Source organism: Bubalus kerabau, chromosome 3 (genome assembly GCF_029407905.1).
Source record: "Bubalus kerabau isolate K-KA32 ecotype Philippines breed swamp buffalo chromosome 3, PCC_UOA_SB_1v2, whole genome shotgun sequence".
NCBI lineage: Eukaryota > Metazoa > Chordata > Mammalia > Artiodactyla > Bovidae > Bubalus > Bubalus kerabau.
Genome location: NC_073626.1, coordinates 67947484 through 67965386, shown reverse-complemented (window position 1 = coordinate 67965386; position 17903 = coordinate 67947484). Strand labels below are relative to the sequence as shown.

General features: G+C 35.7%; 1 protein-coding gene across 3 annotated transcripts in view; it reads right to left on the bottom strand.

Annotated features, from left to right (window-relative positions):
• The window catches only part of PDE1A (phosphodiesterase 1A), a 316405-nt gene that overhangs the window by 83496 nt on the left and 215006 nt on the right, over nt 1-17903 (bottom strand). For all 3 annotated transcript variants that reach the window (XM_055572013.1, XM_055572012.1, XM_055572011.1), the window contains exons 3-6: nt 13393-13575; nt 6159-6225; nt 2700-2816; nt 1721-1861 (exon numbers count right to left, since the gene is read on the bottom strand). In XM_055572013.1, coding sequence (XP_055427988.1) covers nt 1721-1861; nt 2700-2816; nt 6159-6225; nt 13393-13575 — 508 coding nt within the window. The remainder of the gene's footprint in view (nt 1-1720; nt 1862-2699; nt 2817-6158; nt 6226-13392; nt 13576-17903) is intronic.

Genomic DNA, 17903 nt, shown 5'->3' with positions numbered 1-17903 from the left:
TGGCAGTGATATTCCAAAAAATTTCTTCATTAAAAGCCCAGCTGAGCTCTCAGCTACTAGCCATCGTCAACTGCCAGCCATATGACTGAACCACTGTGGATGCCTGCCCAGTGATGTCTTCAGATATCTGTCTCCATAGTTGCTAGCTGGTCACAATCACATGAGAGACCCCAAGGGAGAACTTTCTGTTTGGGACCTTCTAACCAACAACCCTTGAGAAATACGATAAATTATTGTTATAAGTCATTGAGGTTTAGAGTAGTTTGTTTTGAAGAAACAGATAATTGAAATACCAGGCAGGAGTGGAATCTGAGCCCAAAGCATTGATAGATCTGCAATATTTAGGAGGCAAAAAAAAAAAAAAAAGATGCAGAAGTAAAATAGATAATTTCTTTAGTCATTGTATAAGACACCTTTCGACAAATCATAGAAAAGGGATCTTATGTAGTAAATAAAACACTAGATTCTTGAGGGGAAATGTATATAACACACAGGTATACAATAAACTTGGAGAATCGTGTACCTGTTATAAGTTTTCAAGATCTTCAGGGCTCCATATTGTGTCTGTAAGGGCTTTGTGTGGCACTAGGTAAGGAATACAGTCTCTGGGGAAGAATGATGAAATATGGAGGAGTACTAGTCATGTAGCTCTGAATGCCAATGACCCACACCAATAAAAAGGACGTGATGTCTGAAATCCAAACAGGTAGGCAATGTATATTATAGAGTTTGCTAGACCATTCTACTTACATGGGTTTTATGGTACTGCTTCACGTAGGTCAACACATGAGAATTCAAAAATGTACTTAGATTTTGGGGATCTCAACAATGACTCATACCTTGGGATGAACCCCTCCCAGTTTGGAACCTTCAGAAGGAAGGACTGCCCTTCCCTTTTTATCTCTTGGAAGTCATCCTATGCTCTGAGACATTACAGGAATTCCAGGCTGTCTCAGACTTCCCATTATCTATTCATTGTTGTTCCAGGATTTGCACTGCTGAACCATTTATCCAGTCATCAACTGATCCATTCAGATGCAAAGAGGAAGACGAAGAATTTGGAAAAATCCACATGAATAATTTACAAAAATATCTATTAGGATTTGATTGTAATTAGTGATACAAGCATATAAAAGAGAAAAAGCTAGTGAGGTCAGCCTGGTTAATGAAATGAGGGAAGAGCACTACAACTAACTTTTATTCCAAAGGCTTTTTTTCTAGGTCACTTTTCTGGAGGTTGATTCCTATGGGGAAAGTGAGTGAGTGAATGTTAGTCACTCAGTCATGTCTGACCCTTTGCAACAGCATAGACAGTAGGTAGCCTGCCAGGATCCTCTGTCCATGGAATTCTCCAGGCAAGAACATTGGGGTGGGTTGTGATTCCCTTCTCCAGGGGATCTTCCCGACCCACAGATTGAATCCTGGTCTCCTGTATTGCAGGTGGATTCTTTACCATCTATCTGAGCCACAGGAATTTACAAATGAAAATGTCATATGGTCCAAATTTTGAAAAAAATTGCAGTATGTTTTCACTTGCTTCTGGAAATCTTTTTCCACTGAGTTAAAATATTTAAAAAAAATGTATATTATAGATAACTTGTTAACCCTCAAAAATCCAGAAGATACTTATAATACTTTTATGAGTATTAAAGAAACAATGAGAAGGGAATGGGATTAGAAGTTGCAAACTAACAAGCTTCAATCACAAAGACTTTCTTACCATGATACCTGTATGAAGCATTATGTAATGCACAGTTTGAGTGACATCAGCTGCATGAATCAAATTGTGGTATGGATTTTTGTACTTGCTGTAACCAACTTCTAGAGCTTCTGCAAAGGCAATTAGGCAAGAAACAGGAATCTGCAGAAAGTAATAATTAGGATTATATTTTGACCAAAAGAGTGGCACTAAGTTAACATGAGCACAAAGATGTTTGGGATGGGACACATTAGTGAGTCAGAGGTGGGCAGTAGTTTCTTAAAGTTAAATGCGGATTGTTCCAAGAAAACAGTTCATTAATCTGTCAGTTTTCAAAGCTGATGAAAATTATAACCCCCAAATGTTTAATTAAGATGGATGAAATAACAGTCTTAACCATATAGCAGTCTTTAAATTTTTATATATTCTAGAGTCAAATAAGAAGGCTAGTTTTTAAAGGTGTAAAATTTTCCATTTACAACTGGTAAAATCTAGTTTTTCTATCAGTAATTCAAGGAGTTTAAAATAAATGACCTCCAAGTAACTTCTAACTCTAAAAATATCATGACTCCATAGATACACACTGAGAAATCTTAATCAAATTTGTTGCTGAGATAGCTCTAAGTGAAGTTAATTAGAAGCCCTTTCATTTTAAGAAAAGCTGCCAGAAATAGTTCATTTCGCATTTTAGGAAACTCATATTTCTTTAAGACACAGATTCCAATGTTTACGTGAGCGTTCCATGAATAATTCAAGGTGACATTCGTATCGTGTTGCAATGATGCTATCATGACTTTATGATACCACAGTGGAAATAAAGAAATGTCAATGATTTGTGGAGAACAGCCATATCATGCTGTGAACTCATCCCCACAGTTCTGTGATCTGCCAACCCAGAAACATTTTTAGATGAATTGATTAATGAATCAACATTTTGCATTTTCACTTTCACACAGATAACTCATTCTAAGAGCATTTTACTTTTGTTCATGTTTCTGACCTTGAAACGGTTGATAAGATCATATCTGGTGAATAGTTCATAAATCATAAACTTCAGACTATGTTCTCCACTTGCTTCATTCAAGGCAAATACATCAAAAGACCATTTATCAACATCCTGTAGGAAAAAAAGTAAATATTTTATATGGCAACATCACATGGCTTTGTTTCTTTCTATGAAAAATTCTTAGAAAGATGAAGAATTACACATCCAGCAGGTCTGATTTCAATTCAGCACGTCAGACTTTACTTTCACCAGCATCTGATATGACAGGGACACAGTGTCTATGGATCTACAACAGTGAAGTCAATAATACTTAAGTTCTTCCCCTTAATCCCAAGGTTATCCAATTTGATACAATGAACTATGACTCCCTTATCCTTAGTCTCTCTCCAAATGAAAGCCATAAATCATTTTCCCAAAGTGGGCCTAATTTTATGGTAGAATTCCAGGTTATGTGGGTGATTTAACTGAGGGATAGAGGGAAGATAACCCCAATTTATCTTCCCCACCCACACACCTACAATACTGCTTGAACGTCCACCTTTTAAGAGCTACTAATTTGGTTTAGACCTTTGATATTTTGAATCTTCATTTTTTTTCAAGATGGAGCTACTTCCTTGGTGGCTCAGTGGTAAAGAATTTGCCTGGCAATATGGGAGACACAGGTTCAATCCCTGGTCTGAGAAGATCCCACATGCTGCAGACCAATTAAGCCTGTGCACCGCAACTACCAAGCCTGTGCTCTAGAGGCCGGAAGCGGCAACTACGGGGCCCACGTGCAACTCCTGAAGCCCGCGTGCTCTGGAGTCCGTGCTCCGCAGCGAGAGAAGACACTGCAGTAAGCCTGTGCACCACAACGGGAGAATAGACCCGGTTCTCCACAGCTAGAGAAACACCTGCTCAGCAAGGAGTAACCAGCACAGCCAAAATAAGTAAATAAATATATTTTTTTAAATATGCAGGTGCTCTAGAGAGATAGAGTACTGTTTCTACGTAGAGTAGTAGTACCTTATTCCTCACTCTAACCTTGGCTGATTCATCTTTACTTTTTTACCAGGGACAGATGGTGAGATAAAGGAAGTGAGCCTCTTCACTGGGGAGGAGAATAGTGTTTTTGGCATTTCAAGCAATTCCCCAGGAAAGTGATCAGGCCTGTAGTGAAACAGATACCCTATGAAAGTGCCCCCTAATTGTGGGAAAGAGGGCAATGAGCAGGTATATCAAACCACTCCAGCCACCTAACGATATTGATTCAGGTAATTCTAGGTCAAAAACTTGCAGAGAAGTCCACAAATGGATTTGCAGCAAGTGTTATCAGTACATTAAAGATGTATTAAGATAAAGTTTGACTTTGCAATCATAAATAAATCACTGAAACTTAGAAATCTACAGAAATACAGCAGAATCAGTACTAATGATTATCAGAAATTATTAGCAAAGAAGGTCTAGTGTTTGCACACACAGAATGGATTTAGTATTGAATAGTAAGTAGATAACCTTAAAGCTGTATATTAATTTCAAATTTAAGCAGGCCCTGTATTAGAACTTTTCATTTAGCGTATTTCACAGAGACAACAATACATAATGTAATAAGCTGAAAGTCTGATAAGCAGTATTCAAGCCATCTTTTAAAACTCTTTCTTTTGACAAACAGTAACAATAACACCAAATGTAGTTTTAATCATTTGGGAACACCAAGGAAATATTTTTTGGCTTGCTTGTGTACCTTTGTTAAATTCTTTGCATTTGGCCTTAATTTGATCCCAAAATACTTGCTTGATCTGTTTGTAAATTTAAAATCTCTCAGAGTTCTGTTAGAAGTCATTTTGCCATTAATAAAGCTCAAAGGAGACAAACAAATCTCTTACTAAATTCCAAAGCTAACACAGAGGAATCAGTTCAGATGGTTACAAAGCTGCTGTTTACAGTTCCTGCCAGGGGTTTCCAACTGAGAAAAAGGTTAACTCTCCATTTGGGGGCATTTTTTTTTTTAATCAACAATGATAATTTATATCTGTAAACTTCTGCAGATGCGTGGCTTTTACTTTGTCAGCCTGAGAACAAACAAGGCAAGGAGGTATCTCAGGAACTGAGAATTATTAAAACAGTCTTAGTGATGATTCTCCTCAACCCGTTAGTTCATGTTTCCTGTACACTACATTTTTGAAATCTGCTTGCATTCTCTCGTACCAAAATATTCTGTTAGTTGGTTTCTATAAAAATAAAATTAAGTGACTTTCTTGCCCACAGTTGAGGAAATAATGAGGAAATAAAAATCTTTTAAAAGCTAAGGAATACTTCATATCCAATAATATGACATTTCAGTTATATACTTGCCTCTATTATAGTTTTAGAAACATGAATATAAAAAAGCTTCTGAGAAAAACAAATTGTTTTTTTAAATGAATAAGATTAAAATCTAATATGCAGCAGAGAAAAAACAAATGCAGAGAAAAAAAAACAAAGGGGATGCAAAAGGGATGCTTAAAAGTGAATTAGAGGAACAAAAGAAATCAATAGAAACGTAAACTAGGAAAGGGGTTTAATATATCAAAAATAAAGTAACTTGGTATATCCTGTTGCCAGTATTCTTTAAATTTTTGGTTAATACAGGAAACCACCATAAAGCTATTAGAGGAGACAAAGTTGAATTTCCTACCCCAATTAAGCAACAGAATGAAATAGGGAATGTAGAGCGACAAGCTTACAAAATGCCTCTTTAGTAATATCGTCTAGGAACAGTGTTCACATACACACACACACACACAAAGTGGGCATAAGTGAGTCCAAAACTTTTACCACATCAGATTTTCAACTCTAGTTATTTCTAACACATGTAATACTGCAACTGGGCCTCAGACTAGGGCAACCACAGGGAAAGTCAGAGACAAAAGAGATAAATTTCTTTTTTGTTTACTTTTTAATTTTATCTTCATTTTTATACTTTCTCAGACCTAAAATTCTAAACAATTTTCTTTGATATAAGTTTTGTCCTTTAATTATATTTGACTGAAATCTTTTCATTGATAATGCATTCGTTTCATAATATATAGTAACAAAATATGTGTATTCTGACAAATGCTGGTGCCATCTCAAAGTTGAATACAAGATCCACCTAAATAAAGCATAATAATTAATTAATTAATTAATAAAGCATAAAGCATAAAAAAGACATCACACACGTATGTGTATTTATACATGTATATTACTGTTGTTAGTGATAAACATCTATATGTATTGATACACTTTGTTAGTGTAAACATTAACAAACTGATCCTCATTTAAATCAACAAGTTATGACTTGAAACACATGACATTTGTAAATGGTTAAAAAAAATTTTTTTATATTCTGATGTGTAAGCTACATCAAAGGCCTATTCTCATTTTCTTCCCATCATTTTAAAGAGACTAGAAAAAGTGACTATTTGATCAACTAAGATAATTGAAATGTTTTACCTTTAATGTTACTATGACAGCTTCTGGATATGCCAAGCCAACCATGTGATAGGACTTTCTGTACATTCTGAAAAAGAAAAATAAGCATATATATAAAAATCATTTACTCAAAGTTTTTAGCTATTTCTTAAAAACAAAGAAATAATTACCTTTGACCTGTTGACCTTGTATCATTAGATACAGATTCTCTTTCTGGCAACAATGATAATTTTTGCCATCATCTATTACATGTTTACAGTGTAATAGATGCAAATAGTATTTTGTTTACTCAAAACCACATACAAAGTCAATATGGTTTTAATTTCTATGTAAAGAGATCTTTTCCTAAACTTCATCTTATTAAAGAAAAGATCGTTATTTGCAAGTGCAGCAGCAATGCTTTTTAGCACCATCACATTCAAGACAGCAGAGCAGCCTTGCTTTGTGTCCTTTTGTATTACAAAATTTTCAGTCTGGAAGCTGAATGTCACTGAAATAGTCCTTTATAGGTTTTCTTTCTTTTTTCACAAAATGAAAATTGTAGAAGGGAATATGTAGCATCATCAGAATTTACACAGCTTACTTGTTTTGTTTTAGTTAAGAATATTGGGAGAAACCATATTGAAAAAAATTGCTTAAGTTTGTTCAAACTGTCTTTTAATATTATCCAATACAGATTATCCAGAAAGGATATTTTTTATTTTTATAATAGCAACAATAAAAATATTTTTATTAATCAGTAATTTGTTGGTCCCATTTTCCAACAGAAAACCAAGATGACTTAAATAAATATAAGAAACTCTTCCACTGATTTGTGCAAAAAATAGAATCAACATGATACCCTAATGTGTAGAAATAGCAATAGGTTTCTAACCAGGACTGAAAGAAACATGGTTCCTCCACAGAGTCCTGTGAAAAGCATGGGATAATCATGTCCCTTAATTTTTACATTGTTAGTTCACAAGCAAGTTTCATTCCTAGATTATACTGTAGTAACTTCTCCCCACAAGATGCCTGAACAAAGCCATAATTTAATGACTATATCATTATATTGGGGGTCAATATAAGAAATATAAGAATATAAGAAAATATTCTGCATCTTTTATAAAATCACTAAGGGAAATACTAACCCTTTTGACTCAATGTGTCTTATGTTAAAAATCCATAAGACATTACTCAGTTCCTATGTAAATGCTATCTTTTTTTTAAGATAATAAAAGCCAAATAATTTTTCATGTTTTCCTTGTTAATCTTCACTTTTCAGATGCTCAGAATTAAAATATTGTATTTACTTACATAGAGATTAGGCTTTCTTGATAAAGTATCTTCCCATTTTCTGACACAGACTTTGTTAATTTATTTCCATGTTCCCATTTTAAAATTCACATTCAAAAACTAAGATCATGGCATCTGGTTTCACAACTTCATGGCAAATAGATGGGGAAACAATGGAAACAGTGACAGACTTTATTTTCTTGGGCTCCAAAATCACTGCAGATGGCAACTGCAGCCATGAAATTAAAAAACACTTGCTCCTTGAAAGAAAAGCTATAAAAAAACCTAGACAGCATATTAAAAAGCAGAGACATTACTTTGCCAACAAAGGTCCCTACAGACAAAGCTATGGTTTTTCCAGTAGTTATGTACAGATCTGAGAGTTGGATCATGAAGAAGGCGCCAAAGAATTGATGCTTTTGAACTGTGGTGTTGGAGAAGACTCTTGAGAGTCCCTTGGACAGCAAGGAGATCAAACCAGTCAATCTTAAAGGAAATCAGTCCTGAATATTCATTGGAAGGACTGATGCTGAAACTGAAGCTCCAATACTTTGGCCACCCGATGCAGCTCCTTGGAAAAGACCCTGATGCTGGGAAAGATTGAAGGCAGGAGGAGAAGGGGATGACAAAGGATGAGATGGTTGCTTGGCATCACTGACTCAATGGACATGAGTTTGAGCAAGTTCTGGGAGATGATGAAGAATAGGAAAGCCTGGCGTGCTATAGTCCATGGGGTCACAAAGAATCAGACACTACTGAGCCACTGAAAACAACAATTTAGTTTTTGTCTTAAATGACCTTAAATAATTTTTATTATAAAATAAATTTTATTATACCTGTGGCAAACAGTTATAATAAAAAATTATCCTTATCCTCTATATCAGTTGAAAGATTTCAGAGCAGCCTATCAGAAAAACACTAACATTACTTGCTCCACTAAGATAGGTATAATTATTTTAATCTTGCAGAACAAGGAAACAATTTAATCACAATATAAAAGGCCCAGGCAAAGAGGAACTAAAGAGCTTTTTGATGAAAGTGAAAGAGGAGAGTGAAAAAGCTGGCTTAAAACTCAGCATTCAAAAAAACTAAAATCATGGCATCCGGTCCCACCTCTTCATGGCAAATAGATGGGGAAACAATGGAAATAGTGAGTGACTTTTTCTTTTCTTGGGCTCCAAAATCAGTGCAGATGGCGTCTGCAATCATGCAATTAAAAGACACTTTCTCCTTGGAAAAAAAGCTCTGACCAACCTAGACAGCATGTTAAAAAGCAGAGACAATACTTTGCCAACAAATGTCCCTCTAGTCAAAGCTATGCTTTTTCCATTAGCCATACTGGACCATAAAGAAAGCTGAGTGCTGAAGAATTGATGCTTTTTTTACTGTGGTGTTGGAGAAGACTCTTAAGAGTCCCTTGGACTGCAAGGAGATCAAACCTGTCCATCCTAAAGGAAACCAGGCCTAAATATTCATTGGAAGGACTGATACTGAAGCTGAAGCTCCAATATTTCAGCCACCTGATGCAAAGAACTGACTAACTGGAAAAGACCCTGATGCTGGAAAGATTGAAGGCAGGAGAAGGGGACAACATAGGATGAGATGGTTGGATGGCATCACCAACTTGATGGACATGAGTTTGAGCAAGCTCCGGGAATTGGTGATAGACAGGGAAGACTGGTGTACTGCAGTCTATGGGGTGGCAAAGAGTCAGACACAACTGAGCTACTGAACTGAACTGAAAAGGCCCAGAAAATAATTACTTTCAGTAATGATGTTTAGTTGTTGTTTTTTTTTTTTTAAGAAACAGTTTTTTCTATCTATTTTTTGAATCATTACTAAAAATTGGAGGTACAGGGATAATGGAAGTTGGATGGGCAAGGAGATAAGTGGTCAGGAATAAGAAACTTTAAAAATTAAGTAACTTTAAATCTGTGTAACTTCATGGCACAAAAGGCAGTATTATGTAGCAAAGAGAACACACAATTTGGATCTTAGATCACAGCTTAACCAATCACTAGCTGTGTGACCTCTGGAAAGCTAATGTCAATTATCTGTAGAATAAGGATAATCATACACTTTTTACAAAGAAAAATGATATAAACACCTAGTGTAACATTATTGTAAGTACTCAATATAAGAAAGCTGTTATTATTTTTTAAATGCTTGTTTATTTATTTTTGGCTGTTCTGAGTCTTCATTGCTGTGCCCAGGATTTCTCTAGTTGCAGTGACCAGGAACTACTCTTTAGCAGCTCCCGATCACTGCAACTAAAAAAGTTGCAGTGTGCCGGCTTCTCATCGTGGTGGCTTCTCTTGTTAGGGGGAATTGACTCGAGGGTGCATGGGCTCAGTAATTCTGGCCCATGGCCTTAGTTGCCACAAGGCATGTGGGATCTTTCCAGAGCAGGGATCATACCAGTGTCTTTTGCATTGCAGAAGGAGTCTCAAACACTGGAGTAGCAGGGAAGTCCCAGAAAGTCATTATCCTTAATATTAACATTACTGTTCTCATTATTCTGCAGCCAATACCATTTGCTCCAATTCTGACATTCTTCAAGGTTCTTTGGGTTCAGTGAGAACTCTAATGTTTCTTAGACTTGGAGCAGGTTTGAGAAATGAATATCCCTGTATATTTTCATTATATATAAAGAAAGAGAAGGAAGAGGATTACTCTTCTAAGGAGAAGGAGAAACCACTTCATTATCATTTTCTAACTCTATACTTGGGAATAGGGTATTAGGATGAAAACTTAGAAAATTAATGTGGAAAAGTAGGATGGATGTGGGAGAAACCATAATATAGTGGTCTCACATATGAGTAAATAGTCAATATATTACAAGTTGCTGAAAAAGAACAATGGATTTCCTGTTCTCCTGTAAGTGGTAAAAGTTCAGCTGGAAATAGGGAAGATTATTTTTGGAAGGTTTTATATTACAGTTGCAAAATATAATTCAAAAACTTAAAAAAAAAACTATCATATGCCAGACATTGTGGTGGACAAGAGACTATTCAGTGGAGAATAAGAAAACTATGTGCTGCTTTCACAGGGTTTATTTAGTGGTGAAGAGGGACAATAAATAAGAAATAATACATGAGTAAAAACAGCACTAAATGCTATGAGGTAAATCACTCACTGGTTGAGATAGAGAAAGTGATGAACAGTATACAGAGCAACCAGGAAAGGCCTTTGGAAAGATAGAAATGGCTAGTCAGAGTTAAGTTTGGGGAAAATCATTTCTGATAGAGGAAAGAGCAGAATTACTGGTCCCAAGGGAAGAAAGTTCAGTTCAGTCACTCAGTCATGTCTGACTTTTTGTGACCCCATGCACTGCAGCACACCAGGCTTCCCTGCCCATCACCAACTCCCGAAGCTTGCTCAAACTCATATCCGTCAAGTTGGTCATGCCATCAAATCATCTCATCCTCTGTTGTCCCCTTCTCCTGCCTTCGATCTTTCCGAACATCAGGTCTTTTCCAATGAGTCAGTTCTTTGCATCAGGTGGCCAAAGTATCGGATATTCATGGAGTTGAAATCACACTAGTATGGATATTCAGTAAAGGGTGATAGTAGCATTAGATGAGTCTAGAAGGTAGGGGGCCTAGTCATGCAGGCCATGATACAGAAGCCGCCTTTAATACCAGGTGAAGTGGTACATCCAGTGAAATGGTAAAGGCAATCAGATAATTTTAAGCTTAAGAATGACAGGACTGAATTTACATTTTAAAAGTCACTGTGGAAAGTGACTTGCTTAGAGAAGGCAAGTGAGGAAGAGGGGAACCTAGTTGACAGTTATTGTCACGTTTCAGATGGCAGGTGACCAAGGCTTAGATTGGGGTTTCTGGAGAGGAGATGAGAAAGTGAATAGTTTTGGGGTACACTGGTGTAAGCAAATTACTTGGACTTCCGGAGGGGTTGATTCTTGGAAGGGGCTACTTGAAAGAAGACTCAAGAAGCCTTTCTAACTTTCAAGATTGAAGATGATCATTTTTGAAAATTCTAGATAAACATGTCCTTTTGTTTACATATTTACTAATGGAAATTCAAAAGTAATAGAAATTATTTCATTTCTGTATGTTTTAGTACTTTGATTTCTTTAAGACTACTTACTAATTTAGTTACCTTAAGTACATTTTGATATTTCTGTGTAGCAAATAAAAAAAATGAAAGTTAAACCTATCAATATATTTCACAGAAATTGTTTTGATTTTCTACTTAATGAGAATGGAAGTTTAGTTTGTTTATTTTTATAATTTTAATTTATTTTTCAGTTTGCCAAATTCTATATTTTCTTAAACAAAAAGGCAAAATATACATTTCTTCATTAAAGCAAACATATACTGTCTTATCTCTGATTCTTTCACTGAGTTTCTGAACTACTATTTAGATGTTTTCAAACTGATATTAAGCAAAATCAACTGTCATACACTTACCTAACTTGTTTTAAAAAATAGGACTATTATTATAAAAATTATTTCTCTCCAGCCCTACTTGTCTGTTTCAGATTTCAGGTCCCACTTGGGAGAGTTGGGAGCAGTTTACGCACCAGGTGTTGGAGGTCTCATCTCACCTAACTAATCATGCTCCTTAGGCTTATTATGAAAGTTCTTCATCAAAGGCAATTAGATATGCTTAAAAAATACACAAAGTCATTTGAATAATAATAATTTGGGTAATAAACGCATAAACCAAGATCCTTGATGCTTTATTTCTTATGGTTGTAATACATCTTTAAATCACATCGAATCCTTCTTGCAATGCTTGTCATTTAGATTTTTAGAAACCCAAGAGGGCTTCTCATTGTTCCTTTAGCAGAAGATGAAAGTTTAGGAAGTTTATTAGAGGTAATGACTAGAGATGTCTGAAGATAAAAAATAATGTGGTCTCCTTTAAATTTAATTTTAAATACATTGATAAAAAATTTCTCTGTTCCTTAATTTTGCTTTGATAACATTAAAATAAACTTTTTTATTTATAACTTAATGTATAATTGTTTTTAGGTCTAAGTAAGTATAAGTCTAAGTAACTTTTAAGAACTAGTTCTCAACATTGTCAGATTCAGTTCAGTTCAGTTCAGTTCAGTTGCTCAGTTGTGTCTGACTCTTTGCGACCCCATGAATTGCAGCACGCCAGGCCTCCCTGTCCATCACCAACTCCTGGAGTTCACCCAAACTCGTCCATTGAGTCAGTGATGCCATCCAGCCATCTCATCCTCTGTCATCCCCTTTTCCACCTGCCCCCAGTCCCTCCCAGCATCAGAGTCTTTTCCAGTGAGTCAACTCTTCGCATGAGGTGGCCAAAGTACTGGCTATAAGATGTTTATTTCAAGTCTTTTTATAGTTTTTGTTCTGAAGCATCTTATTTCCAGACAGAAAAATAAGCTATGTTATTAAGGGCTAAATAATATAAAATCTTGTCATATTAACATGTATTTCACATTAGAAACTCTAGTGATTTGACTTGCTACTTCTAAGGGCCATCAAATGACAGAAATGCTTCAGTGACAGAAAAGTTAAAAGCTCTTCAAGGAGATTGGACATGAGGGAGCTTTACTCCAAGGTCATAAGAGGATGACCTTTTCACTTAAGTGTGGAGAAAGGCCTGATTGATTTTGTTATGTAGTATAGAACTTATTTTATCAGGCGCTACATATTATTTGGGTGATGTTAGGTTTATAGCATATGAATGTATTATAATTATTTTTAACCAGTTATTCATAAAGATTCATTTAAGAATGGCCATTCAAAAGTCTATACTGTAAGTCTTTATATTAATTTAAAATAAATAAAAATAAATCCAGAACAAGATATTTTTGTTGTAAGGTAAATTCCCTCATAAAGTCCTAAATCTGCTTATTCCAGGTATACTTATGATTATAGTTTTCCTCAATAAGTAAACTATAGGACTCTCATAATATTGATTATTAAGTATATTTGCTGCCTTTTAAATTTTGTCTTAATATACCAACAAGTTCACTTACCTTTCCACAAAAATTCCAGCTTGAACAACATGCACAATGCTCCGAAATCTTGGTTTTTCCTCAGATTTCTTTTTCATCATCCCCATTTTCCGTGTAAAGGTAGAAGCCAACCAGTCCCGGACTTCTGATGGGACGGAATCCGACTGAATGTCACTGAGCTCATCATCGGTATCCAGCAGTCTCCTACAAAAAATTTATAGTGATTAAACCCATTTATGATAAAACTCCCCAGAAAGCAGGCATAGAAGAAACATACCTCAACATAATAAAAGTCATATATGACAAATCCACAGCAAACATTATCCTTAATGGTGAAAAATTTAAAGCATTTTCTCTAAAATCAGGACAAGACGAGGGTGCCCACTCTCATCACTACTATTCAACATAGTTTTGGAAGCCCTAGCCACAGCAATCAGAAGAAAAAGAAATAAGAGGAATCCAGATGGGAAAAGAAGAAGTAAAACTCTCACTGTTTGCAAATGACATGATCCTCTACATAGAAAACCCTAAAGATACCACCAGAAAATTACTAGAGCTAATCAATGAATATAGTAAAGTTGCAGGATATAAAATTAATACACAGAAATCCCTTGCATTCCTATACACTAACAATGAAAAACAGAAAGAGAAATTGAGGAAACAATCCCATTCACCATTGCAATGAAAATAATAAAATACTTAGGAATAAATTTACCTAAAAAAATACCTATATATGGAAAACTATAAAACACTGAGGAAAGAAATCAAAGATGACACAAATAGATGGAGAAATATACCATGTTCATGGATTAGAAGACTCAATATTGTGGAAATGAGTATACTACCCAAAGCAATCTATAGATTGAATGCAATCCCCATCAAGCTACCAACGGTATTTTTCACAGAACCAGAACAAATAATTTCAAAATTTGTATGGAAACACAAGAGAAACCTCGAAGAGCCAAAGCAATCCTGAGAAAGAAGAATGGAACTGGAGGAATCAACCTTCCTGACTTCAGACTGTACTATAAAGCTACAGTCATCAAGACAGTATAGTACTGACACAAAGACAGAAATATAGATCAATGAAACAAAATAGAAAGTTCAGAGATAAATCCATGCACCTATGGACACCTTATCTTTGACAAAAGAAGCAAAAATATACAATGAAGAAAAGACAATCTCTGTAACAAGTGGTGCTGGGAAAACTGGTCTACCACATGTAGAAGAATGAAACCAGAACATTTTCTAATACCATACACAAAAATAAACTCAAAATTGATTAAAGATCTAAATTTAACACCAGGAACTATAACACTCTTAGAGGAAAACATAGGCAGAACACTCTCTGACATAAATCACAGAAACATCCTCTATGACCCACCTCCCAAAGTAATGGAAATAAAAACAAAAATAAACAAATGGGATCTAATTAAACTTAAAAGCTTTTGCACAATGAAGGAAAATATAAGAAAGGTGAAAAGGCAGCCTTCAGAATGGAAGAAAATAATAGCAAATGAAACAACTGACAAATAATTAAATTCCAAAATATACAAGCAGCTCATGGACTTCAATACCAGAAAAAAGAACAACCCAATATAAAAGTGGGCCAAAGAACAAAACAGACATTTCTCCAAGAAGACATACCAATGGCTAATGAACACATGAAAAGATGCTCAACATCACTTATTATTAGAGAAATGCAAATCAAAGTCACAATGAGATATTATCTCACTCAGGTCAGAATGACTGCCCTCAAAAAGTCTTCAAACAGTAAATGCTGGAGAGGGTGTGGAGAAAAGGGAACTCTCTGACACTGTTGGTGGGAATACAAACAGTATACAGCCACTATGGAGAACAGTGTGGAGATTCCGTAAAAAACTGGAAATACAGCTGCCATATGACCCAGCAATCCCACTGCCTGGCATACACACCGAAGAAACCAGAACTGAAAGAGACACATGTACCCCAATGTTCATTGCAGCAATGTTTACAATAGCCAGGACCTGGAAGCAACCTAGACGTCCATCAGCAGATGAATGGATAAGAAAGTAGTGGTACATTTACACAATGGAATATTACTCAGTTATAAAAAGGAATGCATTTGAGTCAGTTCTAATGAGGTGGATGAAACTGGAGACTATTATACAAAGTGAAGTAAGTCAGAAAGAGAAACACAAAGACAGTATATTAACACATATGTATGGAATTTAGAAAGGCAGTAACGATGACCCTATACATAAGGCAACAAAAGAGAGACAGATGTAAAGAACAGAATTTTGGACTCTGTGGGAGAAGGCGAGGATGGGATGATTTGACAGAATAGCATTGAAACATGTATATTACCATATGTAAAATAGATAACCAGTGCAAGTTTGATGCATGAAACAGGGCACTCAAAGCCAATGGTCTGGGAAAACCCAGAGGATGGGTTGGGGAGGGAGGTGGGAGGGGGGTTTAGAATGGGGAGACACATGTGTACCTGTGGCTGTTTTATGTCGCTGTATGTCAAAAACAATCACAATATTGTAAAGTAATTGTCCTCCAATTAAAATTAATTAACATAAAAATGTATAGTGATTAAACTTTAGGAAAAAGTGAAAAAAAAAAACTAATAACAAAGCAAGCAGAGAAATAGGATTTGAAGTATAGCAAATCACTCTCTGATCATCTTTTAATATGAGCTATATCAAAAAATCACTAGGTTAATATTTGCAAAGCTCTGAGTTTCTCAAATCGGTCTTCTTTTGAGGGCAAAGACTAATGGACTTGAACAGTTGAGAAGCTTCCCAAACATTTAAGTACAGTGACATCAGTCTGGAGATACTGATTATTAATATCATCAATACATTATTCCAATAATGAACAAAACTAAGATAAAATAGGGAAGGGGCTTCCCTGGTGGCTCAGCAGCAAAGAATCTGCCTGCCAATGCAGAAAACATGGGTTTGATCCCTGATCTAGGAAGATACCCTGGAGAAGGAAATGGAACCCATTCCAGTACTCTTGTCTGGGAAATCCCATGGACAGAGGAGCCTGGCGGGCTACAATCCATGGGGTCACAAAGAGTCTGACAGTACTTAGTGACTAAACAACAAAATAAGATAGGGAAGAGAGATCATAAGCAGATGTCTATTAAAGGATATATTGGATGGAAAGAAAAAGGGGAATTGAAGTTATAAAAATTGTCTTCTATTTAATAAGTTTGTGTATACTGAGCACAGAAAGTACACACTATTTGTATAGTTCTTGAAGTTCACAGAAGTCATTCACATGTGTTATTTTATTTTATGTGTATCCCTAAATTTTAGGAAAATAATAACTTACTCTATGGATATTCATTCTGTTATCAACAGCACTGATGAGAAAGTGAAAAAAAGAAAGATGAAAACAAACGGAAAAGCTCATTTTAGGTGACCTAGCCAGTGCCAAGTGGAAAAGTTAGAGCAAATGCTGTCTTGAGGGTACAGATCTGATGGGCTTAGAACTGCTGGCTGAGAAAATCAGCTGTGCGAGGGGGAAATGACCAGGAGCTGAAAGTACTGCCCTGCCACTCTCCAGTATAAGCCCCAGATAGACAACGTTGACGGCACTGGCCAGTAATAATAACTGCATTAAGGCTGGGCAGCTCCAGTGATCCAGAACTTCCTAAGAGTCTGAACTGGCAAAATAGTGTGAAAGGCTTAACACAAAATACGCAGAGACTTTAGAGAGCAATTGAACTTTGCCTCCAGGAAGAATGCAAGCTAGCTCTGTCCATTGTTTGACTGTTGTTTCCTTGTGGGTGCACCAATTTAATAACTCAGAGCTATTTTTGGCACACTTCAGCTTTGACCTTTGGGTTCCATTCGCTTTGGTAGATTTCTTTTTTTATAGAATGAGGCCTAAGGATTATGAGCTGATAGAGGGAAGGTAGCCAGAGCTGACAGCGTGTGCGAAAGCCTCCAGAACAAGCCACATATCATCTCTAGAGAGCAGGGATCAAGGAAAGGGCACAAAAGCAGGAAGTTCATCGAAAGCACCCGAAACTACCAAAAAGAGGCTCAAAAGATAATATGACTTCCTCTATGTTCCAGTGGATTTTATAAATGTTTGGATGACACTCCTTTGCCAATATTTATTCTTCAAAGTATTAAAAAAGTATGACTTCATTTATGAAATACCTTATGAAAAAATATACACAACTTCAGTGCAGGAGGTACAAAATTACATGTACACACATGAAGATAAAAAAGACACAGAAGTTAATATTAATACTTACTCTAAATCATATTTAATTCTCATTTGGCTCTTACATTTGGATGATTTTGATTTATACCTAACACATGGACATTGTAATTCAAAGCAAATTGTTTTTTTCCTCTTTTTGTTCATTTAAAATTAGATTCTTCAGTTAATCACAGCAAGACATTCCACTACATAGTTTGAAAATTTCAGGGCTTATGCCATTTCTATTATTATTGATGCCATTTCTATTATTCCTTACGCAATGATCAAATAAAGCCAAAGAACAGGACAGGTGGAATGGGAAT